Source organism: Trichoplusia ni, chromosome 4 (assembly GCF_003590095.1).
Source record: "Trichoplusia ni isolate ovarian cell line Hi5 chromosome 4, tn1, whole genome shotgun sequence".
Lineage (NCBI taxonomy): Eukaryota > Metazoa > Arthropoda > Insecta > Lepidoptera > Noctuidae > Trichoplusia > Trichoplusia ni.
This window is the reverse complement of record NC_039481.1, coordinates 12,633,648-12,656,983: the sequence shown is the minus strand read 5'-3', so window position 1 is coordinate 12,656,983 and position 23,336 is coordinate 12,633,648. Positions and strand designations below refer to the sequence as shown.

General features: G+C 35.2%; 1 protein-coding gene across 3 annotated transcripts in view; it reads left to right on the top strand.

Annotated features, from left to right (window-relative positions):
• The first annotated feature begins 13 nt into the window (after positions 1–13).
• The window catches only part of LOC113493061 (long-chain-fatty-acid--CoA ligase 4), a 44,026-nt gene continuing 20,703 nt past the window's right edge, over positions 14–23,336 (top strand). Inside the window, exon 1 of one of the 3 annotated variants that reach the window (XM_026870854.1) lies at positions 14–99. Coding sequence is in view for 1 of the 3 variants with exons in the window: in XM_026870853.1 (XP_026726654.1) it covers positions 19,291–19,295 (5 nt within the window). In the remaining 2 variants the exon portion in view is untranslated. Of the gene's footprint in view, positions 100–10,972; positions 11,124–19,275; positions 19,296–23,336 lie in introns of those variants that run through there. The other 2 variants (XM_026870855.1, XM_026870853.1) reach the window with 2 other exon arrangements.

The window sequence follows — 23,336 nt, the reverse complement described above, 5'->3', positions numbered from 1 at the left end:
GGACGTTACGAATCCCGCTAGTGTTTACCTCGAAATAATTTGAAAATTTGGTGATAATTTACAAGTGTAATATACGCAGTGGCCCTGTAAGGACACTAGGTAAGTAGTTTACTTTTTACTATAAAAACAATTTGTATTGAACGAAAATACTATCCAGAACGTAAAAATCATAACCTAAAAGAAAATTCTGTGCGAGATTTCTTATTTAAAATTCTTTGTTTTTCTTGCTTTGAAAGTAAAATATAACTGAAAAGCGTATTAACAGGCATAGTAAAGGCAATCTATTAATTTTACAAATGTAATTTAACCCATACTTTTGTTAGAAATACCCTCTCACGACAAGAATGTACTACAAGCGACTGCATCATTTTACTTTGTTGATAAAAATTTTCTAGGAGTGGTTCACGTATGGATATTTTCATGAAAATCAACAAAATATATCTCATATTCGAATACGATTCTGCAGACATCGTTGTTAATAGTTTTTATTCAAAATTTGATGTAAAACTTAAAGCATGCTTTACATGGTCGTGATATATTATGCTTTCGTATCACTATTTGTTTATTTATATTATCTTATCGTAGCATATACACTTACCGAATCGTAAACATCTGATATTTCATTTCACATAAGATAAAACAATTTTTGCTAGTAAATCCTTTTTTACATAATGTGGGTATCCTTGTTCTTCTGTATCTTGACCTTTGTGCCTATAAATACTATGGTACGTTTTATCAGAGACCTTTATATTGAAGTATTTATACATCTACTTAATAATAAAATACTATCCAAACAGGAATATTACGTTTATTCATCTAAAACCGAATCAAACTTATGAATTTAATCAACATAATTTATGCACTAGGTACTATAATTATAATTATCATCATTCCCCTGCCCTTATCCCAATTATTTTATTTGTAGTTGCCGCAAAATATCTTACCTGTCTCATATCATATCTTTCTATCTGACTTCCTTCTTCATTTTAAAAGAAATACTCTTGCAGCCATTGCGTCATTAATACAATGCATCCATTATAATATTAAATAAATTAAAATACAAATATGTATTTTGAAAGGTTCATTGTATATCTTGGCTTCAATAATAAGAATAAAGAACAAAAAGCCTATTTTGTGTCATTGCTATCCTTAGGATTGTGTTCATTTGGTTTCATGAAATCTTGGTCAAAGAATAATAAAATAATAGTTGCTGCTAAGTTGCTCAATCAATAAATGAAGTCAGCCTATTTGTGCACTGTAAATAAGCCTCCCAAAAGTTGTACCATGACGCCCGGTCCTTTGTCCTCCACATCCAGTCCAAGGCAGCTTCCTTTTATAAGTCTCTGGTTAAATGGTTGGTAATAAAAATATGGTTGCATGGGACTGATTATAACATGCATTAAAATTTCATTTCAAACTATGTAATTACTAGCCATCAGTGTGTACAAAACTACAAAACAATCACAATTACACAAAAATATGTGATTGAAAGAAGGTTGTCAAATGTGAAGAAATGTTCCAAGTCTTATATTATAAAATGAATAATAATAAATTGTCTTCCTGCACTAATCTGCAACACCAATTATGTAGATTTGATCTATCACATTCAGAATGTATATTCATTCATGAAAGTACATGCAATCAATAAACATTTGTGTTTTGAATAAATTAAAATACTTAGCTAATTCAATTAACTTATTGTTTACATTTAAATATGCAAATGAGTTTCTATCCTTTCTTTTATTTACATTTTTAACACTGAAAATTATCTAAGTAATAGAGTATTACTTCAATAAATTTCTGTAATGTAGAAATTTAAATCTTTTCAGTATGCTGTTATTATTAGTTATCAAGTTTAGTGATATAATGAGGCTAAAGTTATTAAGGTCGGTTATATCGCGTTTCCAAGAGAACCCTTCAAAAGTCTGGGATAAAAACTATCCTATGTTCTTTCTCAAGGTCAACTCTATCTCTGTACCAAATTTCACTAAAATCAGTTCAGTGGTTTAGACGTGAAAGCGTAACAGACAGACAGATAGACAGAGTTACTTTCGCATTTATAATATTAGTAGGGATGTTATTAATAACATAATTATGATGTATTGCTCATTTCACAGTATCCAGTAAAAACCCGTGCGACGATCCGTTTACTGCAGTACTTCAATCATTCGTTCTCTACGTGTATTTGTGTATTGATTTGCATGACCGACAAATTATGGTCTACTGTATCGGAATGTGTTTTACATGATACTGTTGTGTTTGTAAACATTCGCATTGAATGAAATTAAACTAGTCTATTAATTAAGGCCCAGTTCCTAGGGTATGTACTAATACATACAATTGAAGAACAGGTAATTGGAGCATTCTGACTTAGGGACTAGTTTCGATAAACAGACGCCTTGGTGCTCCTAAAAATAAAATGATGGAATGTAGTTTAAAAATCATAAAACTCCTTAGAGATGATAAGGCTTTCATGCTCCACGGCAATATTAAACGGAAGCTAGTTAAGTTTCATGATTACCCACCATCTAGATAACTAGGTCTTAAAGTGCCTAACAAGAATAGTCTGGCTTAAAAATAGCACCGAGACAAATGTTTACATTTTCAAGTGACAAATGAGTACATTACATAGTTACAGATGTAATGCTAACACAGATCTGAGGTTGCGTGTTCGCACGGCGGGTCACGCAAGGCCGCGGACTTTACACTTCCCACTCAAGCCCCCCCCAGCTCCAAATTGCGCGCTCATCACGCGTCGTGAGCGCACGTGGCAGGTGTCTCCATTTGCTGTTGCCTATGTGAGCACAGCTGCTTGGAAACTGAAGCCATGTACACTGAAAACTTTTGCAACATTTTAGGGTTTTTCCTCAAACGTTGCCGGTTTCTAATTTATGAAAATAATGTTAATGTTTCTGAATGGAATAGAAAGAATTTGTCGACCGTTGAGACAGTTTCATTATAAAAACACGACTTTAAAACTACTTCTTGAAACACCCCTGTAATAAATTGGAATGTGTATTTAGTTCAACGATGAAAGAAAGCAATGTTACAGAAGACATATATTTGAATTTTAAAAAGATATTACTTAAATAGAACTTGGACTCTTAGTGGAACTCTTGTTACGGAGTGCAGCCGCAGACGTGGGCGGTAAGCTTGAACACTTTTTGCTGTACCCAAGTTTGCTAACCTCCGGCTTCGAATGAATCTAGAGCTGGTTTTAATTCATTCAGTTTTAAATGTTCGGAAACTGTGTTGTCTCGTGAAAAGTGATTTAAGTTCACATTTCCAGATTAAATTGTGCTGAAAAGTAAACCTTTGATTCTCTATTGACTTAATTTATAAGTATTATAAACGCCAATAGAGTCGAAGCAGTCGCCGTTACCGAAATCGGTGTGGAAAATTATTATTATAAGTAAACTGACACGTTTCGTGTTTTGGCATTGCATATGGTCACCATCGTGCAACCATGTTATCAAAATAAAATTTTGCTTCGAATTCTTTTAAACATTGAATCTTTCGGAATCTCATAAAAATGTGTCAGGAATAGGGCTAATATCTCAAGCTCTACAGTCTCCATAATGAGGCAGTTTCACGCTATTGTTCTCTCGCAACACTTAATACCGGCTTCGGTTCCTACGTTAATGTCTGTAAGATAATACTCAGTTGGAGGTCATTATCTCAATCTGTCTGTGTCCGACATCGTTGCTATTATCCATGAGGGCTCGCCTTTCTCTCCGTACAAAGAACGCACGTTACGCGACCGGCTTCTGTCTACAGCTAAGGTTACCCATTAATAAGAATATCTTTGATGTCGCATTCGACTGGGCCTTCACGCTTTAACAGGGGGTAGGGCTATTCGTCCTAAATACTTCAGCAACTGAGTGTTCGTACAAAAGATTTTTTTAAAACCAGTTTTTGACGAACACTGTTTAGTATTGAGAGTTATTCATGGAAATCACCCCATATTTAATGTAAACGACTCAATAGCAGTCTGACCCAGCAATAGTCTGAATAAAATCAAGAAACACGTGTTTACTAATACCCTTTAACAAGACGTCTTTAAAGACGTCCATATCTCGCAAAAATGCGTCATTGTTCCGTTGAAGTACGTTTTAACCTTGTTACTGAAAATGCAACTAACCGCAGTCCAACAAAGGTAAATGGCAGATAACATTATGACTATGAACAACAAAGCAAATATGTACAATGTCGGTTAAAGATTAAAGTACATTGCCGAGTTTATTGCGCTGCCTACAAAAACACAAGGACCAAGGTAGATACGGTCTGCCGAATACAATTTGAGTCATCACACCTCAAGTCATTGTTTTTTTAAACAAGGAGTTAACAGTCATTCGTTTCAGATATAAATCATAATTAAGTTCCTCACTTCTTTCACAGTTTATAAAAAGTTCGAATGTCATCAAATAACACATTTACCTTTGTCTCAATGCCTCAAAAATTAAAATACATGTTTAAGTTGAAGAATTCAACCAACGCTCCCTATTCTGTGCATCTATAAATATTATTTATGATTAAAAACATTGAGGTCGCTTATCGTGTCCATGGGATCCATATCCGGCGGGTACAGTCCACCAGACAGTACTATCTTCAGTCGACATGTCACCGGCTGTCTATCCGCTGTTCCGATCCGCGCGATAAGCCACTGACCTTCGATCGTTATCGTTATCACACTAGAGTTCATTATTGACACATTATGTGTTAACAATGGCTCAAGTGAAATACTAATGGGATTTTTTTAATGGTACTCGTGTTTTCAGAAACGGTACACAAAATACTGTGAATCTCGCCTCGCTATCTGATTTCCGGACTGTAGATTTCAATTTACGTATCAAAGGATGTTTATTACAGCTTTTTGCTGCTACAAACTTCGTTCTGGCATCGCTTGTTTCCTTTTAGAGAAATAGTTTTCACTATTGATTGGTCTGCGCTCGGTTCTAGTCTAGTTACGTTTTAAGTTTGATAAACACCCAAATTATTTGGAAACCTTTACATGTTACGTATCAATTTCACAGTTACGAGGCACGATGTAAATATACAACGATAACCTAGGTACACATGTCGGCCGATGCAGTTGAGTTAATAAATAACACGGTGCAGTCAATACTGAATACCTGTTCTCTATGAGGCGAGGGGTAATATGTAGTATAATTAATCGAAAGTTTAAATAATTGGATTGTTTTGCAAATCACGTTGACGATGGAAGATTTGAGCAAGGGAAAATCTCTAGCAAATATGAAGCCTTACTCATGCTTGTATAAAATGTCAAGAACATAAAAACCAGACCTGAATTTACGGACATTCGACATAACCTTTATCTGCAGACAATTCTTCGTATATTATCATATTTTCTTGGTCTAGTTCTTCTGGCGAACCAGATAAATCATATGAAAGTTCGACTGCGACCTCCTCCGATAGCTTTTGTATAAGATAACTTTTATAGAAAGATAGTTTAAAGTTAATTGAACTTCTATTTTGTAATTATTTTCTGGACCTGGTTACGTAACTTAACGTGAAATTTTCCTTTACTGTTTCCCGCTGTCACTATTAGCAAATAGCTGTATCAGGCGGGTTGTCAATCTTCATCAAGGCCTCAATCTCGGTCCGTTACTCCTTTTGGCCGATAGTGATTTAAATTGCCCTTATTGTATTAACTTTTGCCCGCAGCCGTGTATGTATTGATCCCTCACTAACTCTCAGTACAGACTGCTTATTTGAACAGAAGTAATAGTAGTTTGCTATTAAATCGATACTGAACGCTTTAAAAGATTAAGCGAAATAACCGCTCAGGAATAAAATGTCATTAATAGAGAATAAAGTGGTAAAATGCAGTAGACTTTTACATAACTTATGAATACAAATACCCTTTGCCTCAATAAATAACACTAAAAGCACTAACAGTAAAAAATCTCTCAATTGCTTAGACGCTCGCGAACAAATTCAAATGTCTCGTGAATTCGTGATGTCTTGAATACAGAATGCCACAAACTTCATTTCTCTTAAGCTAGGTCTTTCAGCACGCGCCGCTGCACCTAAGTGTGTCAAGGGGGAAAGTTCACACGGACACGCGTGCATCACTAGAATACTTTGGACCAGCGCTGGATGAATGGGACTCGGTTACGTGACCACTTGTCTGTTTACTGACACACATAGATAATGCTGGACTCCATCCTTGAAGTTTGTACTGTTTGTTGACAGATTAGTGCCACGCTGTTTGTGTTGTGGAGTAATCTAAGATAAATGATTAGTGTCGCGTGATTTATCTGTTGTATATCAATTTTATTGTTGATTTTCCTGGAAAGCAATCGTGTATTAAGATATGATAGTTGTAAACCACATAAAGTTTGAAAGCTTTTGGTTTCTCTGTCATTTCAGATAACAATTTCCTGTTCTCAATTTAACCCTAATTACCGGATAGCGTAGCGACCTTCGAAACTTAAACTATGAACCGGACGCCCACATGAGTGCCGCAATTTATATTATCGTAGGGGATGTAAACTAGTGAACAATCTACCCATATTTGATTGCAATGGAAGTAACGCCCGTCTCGTCTATTCTCGTCCGGGAGTACGGACTTCGCCCCCAGACCCGAGCTCGGCCATTATCCCATCGTCCCGTCTGCGCGAGAGTTGCTTTCCGGCGAGTTCCATCCGTTTGTAGGGCGACCAAATAGTACGTGTCCTATTTCGAGACAGATAAAGGTGCTTTAAAAAATACACTACTCATTTGTTCGTATTCCTGGTCAACTGTTTGAAACTGCCGCACCTGACTGAAATATCATGTACGGTCGTAATAAATTAACCCGAACGCTGACAGTTCAGCGCTTATGTCGAACTTTGACCGCAGTTTTATTATGTAATTGACGTTCCAAAACCGCGTCCATTAATATTTACAATCATTTCCTCATATCGTTACGTTCTGTTTATGTGCTTGTTTTTGATACCTACCAACAAATTAGCAGTTACTTATAACGTTGAAAGTTTACTTAGTATGAACATTGATCCCTTGTCATGGCTAACCTGTATTTTCCGGGGACAGTTTTTCCTGGTAGGTACAGTTTCAATGATTTCAATAAAGCTTGTTCGTCCTTTTGATAAAAACTTGTGCGTAAGTGGGCTTGCGGTTTTTATATTTGTGGTAAATGTGTTTGTTCAGCGATGTGGCTGTATGACGTTTCGATGTAACGTTTATGTAAATAGTTGTGGTTAAACATTTTTTGAACTTATAAATATGCTCATTACTCACTTTTATGATATTTTTGGGAACCCCTGATTTGTTCACTTGACTACGAAGCAATAGTCTTCGTACTCAACTGGACAAATCAATATTATTATGAAGAAGCCGCTGAACGATTATCTGCCTACGATGTCTAAGGCTATCTGTAGTTAATTAAATATGAAACGATGTTTTTTTCTAATGTTTCTCATATTCCTGATCAAATTGTGTTTGAGGAACATTGCACTAGTTAAATATTCTCATGGAGAGTGCTTGTTAATAGACCATATAAACAAACCAAGCATGCTAAAAGTTTTAAGTTTACTTAAAAACCCCATTACGATTTTCATTTCCCTTAGCATACTCTGAGAGAATTCTTACTCTGTCATGGTATTAGAAAACTTCGTTTTATTCTCAAACTTCTGCTTCAGTAACACAAGCCGCGTTCTTCGTAACATTTTCTAGTTCAATAAATCGTTCACCTGACATTTTACTTAGTGTTATGTCATGTCGCAAATCAGTCATATTTATCTATAGGAACATTCACCCGCATGATAAATAAAGTATTTGATCACAATGAAATTATGATTGATGGGGTGATACGACAATATGTTTGAATGAGTTAATTTTAAACATTTTTAAGCAACTTGCTTCTTGTCTGTGACTCACGGCCACTCATGGCGGAATTTCAGCACATTATTATTGGTACACGTAAACGATACACTTATTTCATAAGAATAATGTTATCTACAATGATATTCAATTATTTTCGTTATGGCTTCCATTTTTAAATGACTTTGTATTTTGCACGTGCTTAGTGATCATGCGATGTATGTATGACATGGAAAAGTTTCCTATTTTCTAGACTGAGAACTGTTTATTGTTAATAAAATGTGATAAACTGTTGCTATAAAAAAGAACATTATTTATTTATCGCGTTTTTTGTTTACTAACACGTAAATGTGTCACAGACAGCTGTAGAGATACTTGTAAGTTCCAAGTCTTCTCACAACAAAGGATTATGGTCACTGCACACGGAGCGTGCTTAGGTCATTCTGCCGCACGTTGTGCCCATTGTCTCACGTGTGTAGGAGTCTTTATAAGAACACAACTAATAACATTGTCGTCTTATATCCTCCCTACTATTAGCTCTTATATCATCGTGTTAAAGTTCATTTCAGTTTGACACCTTCCGCAGGATGCCGCGATTTGTTGTTAAGGAATTATTCTATTCGCAGGTCTACTGTGACGCTGGCGACAAACAATCGGTTTCTATTAGGCTCATTATACTATGGATGTCTGTTATCAATTCCTGATTTGAAGTATTGTTAGACGGTGTTATTACTGACTGGGATCCACGAAACAATGACAGAATGAAAATGCTGATGCTTTGTTTAGTGAATCACGTGAATGTTATTGTTTGTCATTCTAAATTCTTTATCATACCTTAACAGTATGATAAAGAATTATTATATTTCCGAATTTTATCCATTTCATCCGCGAGGCCTAAATATTAAAACGCTGAGTAAATATTACTTACAAAAAACAACTCCACATTAAATTCGTCTGAATGTTTAATGTTTTTAGATCTTAAAACCTAGGATTATAGTAACATCAAATACAAGTTTCCATAACCTTGCCGGTTTACGAGAATATTATTATGAAAACAAGGATTTTCTCTTAATCTTTATAGTTTATACCCTTTGGCACAGTAGTAGTAGTTTTTATCAAACATCAACGAACACCAGTGATTCTCGAAGTTGTACAACTTGTCTAGAAAGACCTTGACCCGTGGAGTTCATATTTTTACAAGTCTGAGATTTGTAAAGTGGGCGCCACTTACTAACAAAACCCTCATATAATTTATTTAAGAATCAATAATAATAGCAAGAATGATGATGCCAATAGTTCTTTAAATTCTAAATGCACTTGAAAGCTTCGCCTGTAAAACGCGACATGAAAGGTTGCACGAGAGAGGGCGACTCGATTTGAAGACTCGCATTTTAAATCGAGTTTCTTTACAAAGGAGCTGTTCGACACGCTCTTCAGTCCCTTCCAGGTATATAGATTCTATAGCTTTCAATATAGAGTAGCAAAGTCAATACTTTGGTCCCATATTAAACCTAGCTTAGCTTAGGCTCTTTATCCAGAGCGTTTATTTAATAAAAATAATTTCCTTGTTAGAAACAAACTCCTGAATAATCTGTAAATAAAATATGAGATAGTTCTTTGTCCTTTATAAATAAATATTGTAACGGTAACAATAGTACTTATTGTTAGTTACAATGTTGATCCAATTTCAAAGGTCTACTCCAGTGTAGGTGGTTTAAAGCTGACCTTTACGTGGCACGTGTATTGCAAATACTGGGCACACAGAGGAGGTTACGTAATAATAAATAACACAAAGCTTTCTCATCAATGTATTTGTTGGAAACCCGGAACCAGACTTAAGTTCAAGTTTGAGATAATATTTCGGTCGTCGAATATTCAATTCAGCTAAATTAATTTAGTTCATCAAAAAGCAATTCTCCTGATACCTTTTTTTAAATCCTGAATATCCATGCAGAATAGACTACGGCGGATTGTTAACCTTCAGTTACAATTCCAGATATTTTTTGCGCACCCATTTGTTCTGAAATCCCAAAAGTAATCTAGGAATCGGAAATGTATTCAGTAAAATATCTTCTACTGTCAAAACGTTAATTCAACATTAATTCTCACCGTTATTCCTCTTTCATAAACTGGTCTCGGTACATACCTATTGCACTTTTATGTTGTAAGCCCACCTGTACATTCACAGGCTGACGATAGCGCCATATTGGTCGTATGATCGTAACGTCGAATCACAGCGGACGTTTCCACCCTACCCGCATTCGCGACCTTCCATAATGCTGTAACTAAGTTCCATGTTTGAATGGAAGCGAGTTTGGCGTATGAGTGCGGATGCACCGGTCCACCGGCCCATGGGATCAGAGTTGTTTATTGTTTGCCGCCAATATTGATGTTTTCCCTATCGAAAGTTGAACAGATGTTTTCGTTACTATAGTGTTGAGAGTAGTTTTCATTACTATTTATGTGTTAAGTGATCATTGTATGACTACATATAATAGGATGAAAGGGTGGTTCACTTGCGTTTTATTGAAAATTATGCAAGAGTTCTTGTAGATAACCTACTTTAAAGCCATTTTCTTATAGTAGGAAGTTTATCAATATGTTTTACTTCGCTATTTGCTGATAGTTGGAAAACATGTTAATGTTATTAGTAGGTACATTACTTGTTGTTACTCAGGTTATGATGACAAAACTTACCCACCATTACATCGTTGTAAATTATTTATAATGAGCTTAACCTTGTTTCATAATACAACTTATTGTTTCGCAAAAAATACTCGTCCAAGGTGAGATCAATCGGCATAATGACAGTTTCAAATAATAATTTCAGCCTTTAATATTACAAAAAAACAGCTTTGATAACAAACAAATACATAGTATTTCTAATTGAAGTATGTACAACAGCGGCCACGTGGTGGTCGCCAGATCACGCCATAGTGTCTACTACGAACGCGTCATTCACTTACAAACCAATAACAATGTACTCCAGGTGTCTGGCGGTGAACATACGAGAGGAGTGCTAGTCGTCCGCGCGAGATACAAGATGAGTTCGTTACACGTGGTACAGGCCCTTCACCGGTTCCACGTCACTGCTGCTTTTCGTTTTCGTGTTTCGGCTCAGTTTCTGAACGCGCACCGCGCCGGTCGGACACACCGCGCGTTGGCCTCACCACGAACAAAATACACTTGTTATTTTTAATTTCTCTTGTACCGAGTGGCTGTGATAGTCGTTAAGTGATATTTTATATAGTTCTTTATTATTTGCATCAGCTGAACCGGTGAGTTTAAAATTACTTTTATTAAAAACTGAAAAATCTGTTCCCTATGTTATTTATGGCTACATTAACCCGGTGTTATTAGGGGTTTCTTCACTGATCGTAAGATCTTATAGAGATGAATATCTAATACAATATTTTAAATGTTATCATTGTATGTAAACAAACTATGATTACAATAATTCTTGATTAACGCCGTTAAGATAAGAGCGATATTATGAGCACCAGAGTTCGCAGTTCTATAAAAGTCAACAAAGAAGTGAGGTGATTGGTTTTACTTTTCCTTTTAAACTGTAAAGAACTTTCACATTGAAGCCAAGTGAGTTGTTTTCTGTTCTGTAATTGCGAAACGTTTTCGAGGGTAGGATTGTAAGAGATGAAATCTAGTTGTGTAACCATTAATTAGCATATTTGCAAATAACGTATATTTTAATATTTGAAACTAAATTTATTTTTATGTAACCCATAATATGAAATAAAATAAAAACTCGTGGGTTTAATGAAAATTTAATGTTGTCCCAAATAATTACTATACGGAATACATATAATTATTAAGAACCAAGTATAAATCGTATATTTATGGTCAATTATATTTTGTTTATTGAGGTAAAACCTTGATATTTCTTTGTATTCATAAAGAGGCTTTTCTCTCAAATGCGTATTTGTCTACAGAGCTTCTTTAATTTGTCTGAAATTCTTATTCAATTTGTCATAATCTTGAAATAAAGACGAAGAAGAACTAAGCTCGTTAGCTTTGTCTTATATTTAATTTCATTTCTGCTTTTAGTTCAGTTTAGTTTAAAATAAGTGATTTGCAAGTATAGTCTGTTGATGTTATTTTATTGGTTACTTTTCGCCAATGCTTCTGCAAGTGCGTGCGTGCAATCGACGCATGCGATCTTTGTCTTTTCTCTTCAATAAAAAACAAAAACAATTTATTGACTGAATACACATTACGGTTCTTGTACATTTTGGCTTTTCATTTTAATTCTGGTTCCTCATGGTCCACGGTACACATCTATCAGTTTTCAGTTGTCATTAAGTTAAAGAGCCATATTGGTAATTAATATTCGGTTGTTAGTCTATATTGACTTAACTTTGTCTTGCATAAGATTGGGAGTTAGGGTTCTCCAGAACAGACAAAGGTGTTTTTAAAATGAACACAAGAACTAGTGCAGTTATGAACGTATGTACAAAGTTCACGATAATTTCGCAATTCTAATGTTTCCATTTCCACATACGATTGTTATACAAACGGTATTACATAATTATGAAAGGACCGTCATCATTATAATATGAAACGTATATTTATAAACAAAACAACTGCTACAGAAACAGTTAAAACATTTGCAGTGGACTTGACCGACCTTCCGACCGTATTGTATATCCATAGTATACTATCAATGTCATGGACACAGTATTATGATGGTCAGTTCACATCTCATCAATAGTCAAGCTTTGTTTTAATTTCATTCTGTATGGAATTACTTCAAGTTCACTTCAATGAGTCATTTAACTCGTGTCACATAATTATGATCATATTATGTCTGTAACTAAAAATCGCGAAATAGTCAAACTGACTTTGATATCAAACAACTTGCCACATGATTTTTTATTTATATTGGTTATAATTTGAAAACCTATTGAATCAGAATATATTTGAAATTATTAGCACTTCTCTGAAAAAAAAGCAGGTATAATTTGTGTTATTTTATTTTTGATTTTCCTAGGTGTTTATATCGCACCGACCTGCGCATATACCACGTGCTCGTTCGCCAGCTAATGAGCTCGAGACTGGCACGTTCCTTCCAGATCGTGACACTAATGACATGAGATAATGTTAATCTTTTTAAAATTGATTGTTTTTACTCAACTTCATTAAAGTCGTTCAGAGTATCAATCAGAAACAAGATAAAATACTTACATGTTGTCTTGTCTTTTATATTAATTTCTGTATTACATGTTTCGGTTTTTGAGACTTTAGTCTGTACAGGTTCTATGAAAAACTTCAGATAGACAAATTTACACAACTCAACCAAAATGTTAAAAATAACTGGTCAGAACAATGTACCCTTATTTAGGCCATGTAAATGTTGGATCTTACAGAAATTGAAACCCCGGGCCCTCCGAGGATTATGTTTGGAGCGTCTAATGTTACAAAGTTTTACTTCAGTGTAATTTAATTTGAAGACGATATCGTTTTACTTTATTACATTTCGTTAAAATAACTTATAACATTAATGTAAAGTATAATTTATTTGGTTATGCAGACTTCTTTTACAAAGGGCCGGTGAAGATCAGTTATAGGTCTTGTCCGTGATGTAACACAGTTAATTACCAATCAATAGTTAAGTGTTGCGTGCAAACGAACGGTTATTCACCTAATAACAGTTTATTATGATTGTCCAGTACCATTCATGCGTGACAATCATAAGCGTACGATCTTGCTAACATTTCTTATAATGCATTGTTCTTATGGCAATTAAAAATATTTATTTCGTTATTCTATTAGTTGTAATCTCCACGCGTAGATAATTTTACTGTTACGTTAATTATTATTCGCTTGGAATTCGACTGTGTGTGCCACGTTGACTTAATTCAATAAGTGCATTTCCAGTGTGCTTCCATTATATTTCATAAAATTGACTAAGTAAATTAACTGGCCTTTTCGCGATATTTCAACACTTGTCTCGTCATGCAACCTGCGTTAATGTCGCACAAATTATTGCGCAGAAAGTTAGTGCAACTTCATATTCATAACATAACACAACTGTCATATAGACACAATATGAGGGGTGCAGGTGCTTCAGAATGTTACTATTGTGTCTCTAGTCACAAACCTGCCTCTCAACTGCACTTAGTTCGTAGTTTGCAGTATAAAAGTCATTTTTAGCAGCGGTATCTTACAAGTCTGTGTCTATAAAATAAACGTTTATCAATTTAAAATTAACACAATTAAATACTTACAAAATGACATGCCTACATTGCAATAACATTTAAATCATTTAATTAATTAACTTTTGTTGCGATAATATGCGGTCATAAATCTCGTAGGTAATGACTACACAACACACTATCGTTGAAACCATATAAATTTAAATAAACACTACAGTTATCGATAAAGAGGACAGTGCGTTACTGCAAGCAAGTACCAGGCGATAAGAGATCGCGAGGCGGTGTAGCGCAGGTCGCGGTAATTATTACGAGTGCTGCGATATACTGGGTAATAACAGAAGTTCCACGAAGTGCATTAAACTTGTAACTGAAGACGATGCTTGGCCAGCTGAAAGATTCCAACTGATAGCACAGAGCATGCGCGAGCGATCCCGTGGCTCTGGCTCAAGCAGATAAAGAAGCCTGGAAGCCTTAAAGTCACTGGCGCTTCACCCAGAAAAAAGCTATCTGAAGGTAATCGAAAGGAAAAAAAGGGAGCTCTGCTCTCCTAAAAAACATTTTTATCATGCTGCTCCGCAGTAAATAAATCTTCAACATAGTTCTCATATTAAATCGAGATCATGTGTGAATCCTTTAGGTCAGCAACACAAATCCTATACAAATTTATCTGCAACGAAATGAAAGTGTGTCCTTGGGACCATGTTTATAGCGGTCCTACTGTCATTTACCTCGCGTGTATAAACAGCTGTTTCATCACTAAGAACCAGCCTGTATGCCATCCAATACGCGCAGAGTTCGTTGATCCGATCCTGTATTGTCTTTGGCGTCAAATACTTACTTTGCCATTGATTAAAATGTTTTGGTCCTTTGTTTTATGGTATTCACGAAAAAATACTAAAAAAAACTGGCTACGTTTAACAAACAAACCTTTTATATCATGTAGGCACGTGTTCGTAAACGGTTCAGATTTTAGGATAGACAGATAAATAACATGATACACTTCTCTGTATTATTTTTGCGTGCAGTTTTAACGGCAAGCACGAATTAATGTTACGTGTTAAGTGTGTCCAAATACTACTAACAAATTATTGACGTATCAAGATACAAACATGAAGCAAGGAAATTTTTCTTTGTAACATCATTATCTAATCATTACTTAATCAAATGCACGTAAATCGTAATGTGGTCACAATTAGAGTTATTAATTTAATAACATTACTGTATAATTGACAGTAATCTAACTAAATGGAGTACATGATTGAAAGCAGGTCTATTAAGAGAAAAACAAATAACACCAAATTTAAACAATAAAATTGTAACAACATACCCAGTATGATGATTTTACTTGATTAACTTTACGTTCGTTTGAATCCTAAATTGTTATACTTTTTTGCCTCTTACACATGGGTTCTTAGAAATACAAGTCTAATACTTAGGATTCACGAAGCAAATCCCAATGAGATTGGCACGACCTTGTTTCATTGACTTTAATGAGGAAAAGACAGCAGACACCCAAAATAATGTTGTTGTTTTCCCTTGTACTTTGTTACTGTGATTAGATAAATGTTTGTGAGCCAAAAATGAACTTGCAAATTTTTGTACCGGCAATTTATGCAAAACCAGTAATATTTGTTTGATTAAACGTTTGTGTTGCGTATATTTAATGTACAAGAGGAGTAATCGAGCGTTGTTGTATCTCAAAAAATATTCCAGACGGAGAGAGATGAGATGAGTGTTGGTCAGGTCTTTGCCCTGCTGTGAGACAGAAAGGGCATCTAAATAGTTGTCCTCCGTTAACCGTGAAGTCGGTAGATAATGGATCAACGGCAATTACCGGTGCGTGTTTTCTGCTGTTATCATTTTGTTTAGTACGTAAACAACTTCGGTCTTTACTAGCGCTTGTTTGTATGTTTAGGAAAATTTTAGTCATATTCTGAAAAGAATCGGTAGTAACCCACGAGTGACTTAGACTTTACGAAAATCGAAAACAGTTATATTCAGTGTCTTACTGCAGCCAGAACTGGGGTCAAAAAGGCTGTCCAGTCACAATATGACTTCCAATAAAAAATCTTAGTACAGGGTATATGGCTCCTATAATATACAGATGTGAAGTGACAGCAAGGTATTTCGGCTTAGGCCATGATAAATGACAGCAATTTTTAACTATTCTCAGATAAAGACTTATTCTCCTACCTGCGAAGAAACTTTAGTCACAAAGTAATAATTTAGTGGAGACGATAAGTCATGTTTATTGTATCGTGACCCCTATGTCGTTAACTGCTGGACAAAGTCCTCGTCCTATAATTTCTTAACCTTTCGCTGTGTGGACCATCAATTATTCACAATATATCAGAATAAGGCTTGTATAAATAGCTTCCGAAGTCCATTTATACTATGCAGTGGAATAATAAAGTAACCTTTAGAGCTATTGAACTCTTGTAGGAGGTTATCAGTTCGTCCGGTTGTAGGTGCACAGTGGCCGGCGTGCTTCGACGGTATCGGGTGATAACCCGCCGATAGCCCGAGATACAGGCGCCGTGAGGACACTCAGTCACCGCGCCTGGTCGCCTGGCGGATATCGACGGCGATAAAACGATTAATAAACATGTTTGTATGCACTCAAATGCATTGCTATCTGTTATTAAATTTTAAAGGAAATTGCCGATTGTTTCTATTTTTAGTTTGGAATAGTTTTCTAACCTTTTTAGTATCAAGTCCGCAATTAGCTTTGTTTGCGCCGAAAAAATAACTGCAATATATCGTGTATTAAGGTATTAATAGCGTAACTTACCAAATATACAAAGTAAATATATCATGATACTTGTTAATGACGACTGAGTAACATAAAACCATTTAATGTCAAATAATAAATAAAATATGATCTCATCCCGACCCGCTTTTTATAGTTCATGCATACCGTATAGCCGCGGTAGAGCGCAGCGTAGCGAAGAAATTACGAGTTTCTTGTTTGCTGCAACATGAAATTGAGTAACGCGGTCAGTTGCACTCGGCCCCGACAACCCGCGCATTGCGAACTATTTCACGATACATATTAGAAACGCGGCTTTTATTTAGTACCGTTTTGAATTAAAATGTCTGCTGCTCATCATTCAATAGCGCGTAGTGCTCTTAATTATTATTTCTCCACAACGACGTAGACTCTCCTAGTATGAGATTAGACGTAAAGTAAGTTAATAATTAATTAAACTCTGCTTGGAACACTCAAAAACTCGAGAGAATATTTAAATAAAGCTATAAGTATAGAAGTAGTAGTAGGTAGAACTGAGTTGCATAATTAATAATAATTATAAAATCAAATCGTTTTGATATAATTAGTTCCATAATATTATTCCTGAATAACAAACATAAAAATTCAACCTCTTCTAATGACTGCCGTATATTATCATAATATGTTGTCGGTATAACTGTTATATTTTTAAACATTCATTTAAAAGGTAAATAAACCTTGGACTTGTCCTTTACAACTAAGGAAGTGGCAATCGGCATTGACATTGACGTTCGATACAAATATCCGCCGGTATTCAGATGGTTTGCGACTATCAGACTGTCAAAACTTTATCGTGAACACGAAATACACGAAAGGATACGCAAATATTACGTATTGTTGTACACATTATTATCTTGCCGTCATAGCTTTATGGCCAGCCATTTATTGACGACAAATAAGCACCGAAAACCCGACGAGATTCGTAAAATGAAACCACGGATCAAACAATTGTAGCTTCATCGATCATCGACGATTTACCAAAATATTCGTCAGCGGTAAGTCTCGTAAGGAAGTGGTAATCAACCTTGACAATGACGCCTATTCGTACGTCAATTACCGCAAAAAATATACAAACAATAACCTATGGACCACGAGTGTACGTACTTTATCGGCCAGACATAAAAACAGGTATTAATTACATGCCATTATTTAAAATTGATTTTGCTAAACTAGTTCTAATGTTTGAAATGAAATTTATGTTGCCTTTGATTATTATTAAATCCCAAATATTATTTCAACTCAAATCAACAGAACTACGTTAGTCATTTATTATTATTAACACAAGCCGACGTACGATAAATAACACTAAAAACAGATTAAGACATGTCTAACGATAACAAGACAATATATTAATACGCAATCTAATAATCTTAGTTTTTATACAGCGCGTAATAAACTTAATAGTACAAAAAATGTATCCTGTTTATTTTTCACCGAGTTCAAACACCAAATATTTCGCCAAGTTGAACACCTAATTAACGCCTACATGCCAATTTAAGACGTTTGCATATCGGGAAGTGACTCACTCCGCCAGACAATAAACGCTAAGTTCAACGGCATCCCCCTCATTATGGTAATTGACTTGACATTTTAACACGTACGCCATTTATACTGTTTCGCCATTATTTTTCATTCACTTTAAAAAACGCACTTATATTTTCAGTCGCTAACGCTTGCTTGATGTATCATTAAACAAAATAAAAGGAAACCTTAAATCGCTGCCGTGACGCTTCGATTGCTCCAGCTCACTGCACAAACAGCTCTACAAGTTAGAGCCGGGATAATAAATCGACTACAATTGCCATGGTTATTCTAATCGATTCCAACTCGATAGTGATTGTACAATGCGTAGTACGTCCATTCACCGTATGAATGAGGTTTTTGGTTCAAATGCTCTTACTGGACGAAGTCGCTGGTCTTTGTTGAGGTCTAAAGTCCATGTTTTTATTTGGTATCAATTTGTTATGATGTCACTGGCGATTCTGGTGCTGTGTTACAATTGTTTGAATGGACTTCGAACCGTATTGTGTAAACCTCGCGCGTGCTGTAAGTCCAGTGCATACCTGCGAACACCGATAAACACGAAACAACAAAAAAAGGGACAACCTGCCTCGCTCGTCTGAAAATGAATGCCATACAAAATATATTCTGACAAATTCAATAAACACACATACGGTATAAACGATGCCTGTTTGAAATAGTAAAAAATAATCGTATTGCGGTTATCGATTTAACTGTCGCTGTGCAGCAAACAATAGTTGACGATATTTTATTCACAAGGCTATCCATAGCTCACAATTTTTCCACGAGAGTTTTATTGAACGTTTTGTTTATGTTCGTTATGTACGAGGCTTTAATCGAGTCCGGCAGCGCTGGCCACTGTCACGTGCCTGCCTTTATTCCCATGTCGTGTGCCGTCGTGATAGCCCGTGCATTCAATCCGTCTGTTTGACTGAGTATTTGTCTAACACGTCATTGTAGTTCGCGATGACGTGAGTATACAATTTATTTATTTACTTTTGAGAATTTTGAAAGAACAGTTCCACTTGTGTTTTGTATGTTTATTATGCATGTAGAATCAGCTGTGTCTCGATCGATCGACAATCACTGTGGGCGGAATTCATTAGATGCGACGTAACGAGAAACGGAGTTTAGTTATGCGCTGAAGAGAATTATTTCATTGATTTTCTCCCGAATATTATTCATTCTACTAATAACTTAAACTATTTGGATTGCAAGACAGTATGAAACATACATAAGACGATTTAGGTCTCTATGTAGAATAGTTGTGATTAGGTTCCCAAAAATGTAATCTTGTGTTCTGAATTCTCATTAAGAAGCGTTGACTTAACAAACTTTCATTACGTAACCTGTTTGAATTTCATTACAATTAATTGTCGCTGCCTACACGCAGCCAGGACATAATGAAGATAAGTTAGAGAGCATTAATTGTTAAATGTTAATTAAATGTGTTAGCTCGTGGAATTGTCGCTTATGCTGAATTTGTCGACGATAGGCCCTTTGAACTCATTTGTTTAGTCCTAATATATTTATTTCCATCTTCATTTAAAACAAGAAAAAAAAACATGCCATTTTATTACAAAGAAAATGTTGAACACTTTATTTCTAGTATACAAAGTTATAAATGAATGTGTTCCTCGTGTCATTTTCTTGGAACTCTTAAATAGTGTGTAGCTGCGACAGACTACTCTTAGACTTTATCACGGAAAACATTGTTTCAAAATAAGGGGAAATCCTTTTTGTTTTATAACGTAGAGAAGCAGAAGCATGCAACTTTAATATCGATGTCTGTTTCTTGGGAAAATAAACTTGCCTTTCCTCTAATTTCGCTCAATTCTCTTCTAATATTATGCTGTAAATTATTTATTTGATAGGATGTCTCGCCGGCACTTTAGTTACTGCAGACACAACTTAAGTGTTAAGCTCCTGTATTGCTCGACACTTTATAATAAAGTCCAACACAAGTATCAACGAAGTACACGGCGACATACGTTCTTATTTACTAGGCAATGAGCTTCTTTGAGATACATATAATATACGTTCTTGAACCCTCAATTATTGTTTGATTAATTACCAAAATGTACCTTTGATGTAGAATCAATGATCATTTACTGTCGACTCATTTACACTAATTAATGATATCACAGTCGTCCCTCGATATCTCTCTCGGAAACAATTTGTATTTTCAACAGTACCAATTAAATAGGCATTTCGATCAGAAAAGCTTTGTTCGGGCGTCCAGGTAACATTGTTGTTCTTAGTTTTTGTTCAAGTATCACTCTTTACTCATGACATTGTTATGGATAGCGACAGTGGCTAAATTACTTACAAAAAGCTTTACAGTTTTGGAAATTGTACTGTTGAAACAATCATTTTTGTTGTTCTTTTTCTCATCACTGAGGTTTGTAATTATAAATGTACTTATGTTGTTGCCCCTATTTGATCAGATTTTATCATTGAATCTTATTACACTGAATAGAGTACAGTAGTACCAGACGCGCAGAATATACTTGAAGTATTAACCCACCTATTCGTCTCAATGCATTCTCTCAACTAATTGGACTAATCAAGCTACTTAGTCTGGCTCGAGGCTGTGACGCCACTGCTGAGCCAGACATGAACTATGTACCCAATAACTTCTCGGAGAGCACTAGAAAAGTTTATTAATTACCAACTTAAGGCAGTTTAAACTAAATTCTGCAATGCCGGTATACATGTGTGTTAGACTTATTTTCATGCGGCTTACCTGTTTAAACATAAGCCACACCAAAACTAACCCTAACTAACTCTACTAACTGACTTAGCTTCATTGAAAATCACCGCAGCCATGTGAGTTGAATTTTATTTAAATTTAAATGTCTAGCAAAGGCATATTGTGCTATTATTGGGATTATCGAAGTCTGATTGTCCAATTATTTTATTTATAAAATCTCTCAACACGATAACAAATATAATCCATGACCTAACATAACATCATAATCCTTGTGTTTTACTTTTCAATGTCCAATTTGTGTGATCCCAAACTAGTGCTTTCAACAATTCTAATGAAATGGTTAGTCATTCGAGTCTCGATTAAAACGTGGACTGTTGAACTGATTGTAATAGTTTGCCTACATTGTTACTCACCGCACACATCCTCTTTGAACTTTACACACCGGCCTGATATTGTTCATTCCTAGTAATTGCATGATATGTCTGTCTAAAGGCCGGTTACTGCAAAGCCATTCATAATTGCATTATTTTCCCTTATATAGGAATGTGTTTTGCTCCGTAGATATATGTATGTAGGTTTAACACTTTTTACATTAATCAAGGCAAACGTCAATTAAAACAGGAAAATGAGTTTATTTAACCTGTTAAAACCCAAGTTGTGGTGAACAAGTTCCTTTAGAATTTCTTAAAATATACTTGAAACAGTGATTTTCCCGGCCGAACATAACCTATGTATGTAACATCTACATTTACTGTTGTAATATTGTTAATCAAATGTTGACCTTTAAGGGAAAATTAAATATTTTGGTAAGATACATATAATAAGTAACATAATGATTTACAAGTACTTATTACATATGTCCAAGTAAGGTCTCGACATAAACAATAGGCGATAGACTTAATTAAAAAGCCGGTAAGTACAACGATTAAATGGTTAAGATCATAACGAAAAGAACTTAAAAGAAGTAACTGGTATCCTATCATCGGCTAAATATTTAGGTCACGATTCACTGTCGTATTACGACGGTCTGCTCGGTCAGTGTATCAAGGGCGACACAATTGCTATATAACTTGCGTTTATCTCCGTCTTACTTGCTTTTGCCTGCTCTTACTTAAGTTTCATGTATTCTGATTAAAGCAGCACAAACTCGGTGATTATGTAATACCAGGAGCTTACTTAAGACTATTGTGGGACTATGATTTTATAGCACCAGATAAGCTGGCGTTCTTATCAAATAATACTTCAGTGATCGATGAACATTTGCTGGTTAAAGATAGCTTGCTGGATCTTGATTAAAGAAGCACTCGTTATTATCGTGCTAATTTAATTGTTGTATTTTCCTTAACCCTACAGTATATCGTTTCGAGTGAGATTAGTAGAAATTGTTGTATTTTTTTTTAGTATTTTCAACATCAGCTTTATGTATATGAGTTGTCCAAATCTTACTAAATTACAAGTATCGGTGTGATCTTTTTTGTTTAGTGTCACTGTACGGAAATTCTGGAATGTTTTTTTTCTTGACGACTGCAATTTAATAGTGTCACTAACCAACTGCTTTGCCTAAAAGCATCCTCAGCAAATTGTTGACAATTATAATGCAATTCGTACTTAGATATTAGCGTTCCCACGCTCGTGTTTATCAACATCGTGGTCAAGTTCATGTTTTTTTACATTGTCTCCCACAAGACAGGCGTTATCCTTACACATGACTGCTCCACTTTCTCATGCATAATGCGTATCGCCGTCTAGACTATTTAGATACTAGAGGTCAAATGGATGTTACATGCTTAAATTCTAAACTGGGTTTTATGATGAATGCCTAAGCCTACAAGGATTTGTCATACATGTCCTTTTCCGTTAAACAATGTTTCCCTAACATTTCTTTTTACGTATCTAGTTAGAGAGAAATAAGTAGTTTCACCAAATGACTAGGACAATAAGCTCCTTTATTTTGTTTTCCTAAAACCTGGATTTTGGCTGGCAGTAATAAGTATTTACTTGGCGCGTAGTCCTAATGTAGCTAGCGGGAGCTCGACGAAGCAGTACGACCGTTTATACAAATATTAACCTTGTTTTGTTTTTATTTACGGTTCCTAATTGAGTTTTCGTTGAGGACTACTGTTTTCGGAGATGTTTTGCTTCAGTTATTGTCTCGCTGATAACATTGCTGTTTATTTAATTACTTTTAGAATGTATTGTTATATTTATTTTTGCTTTATTACGTGTCTCTTTGTTAGAACCGACATTTTTAACGTATTATAATTACACCGAATGTGTCCAATAATGTCTAATAATTGTT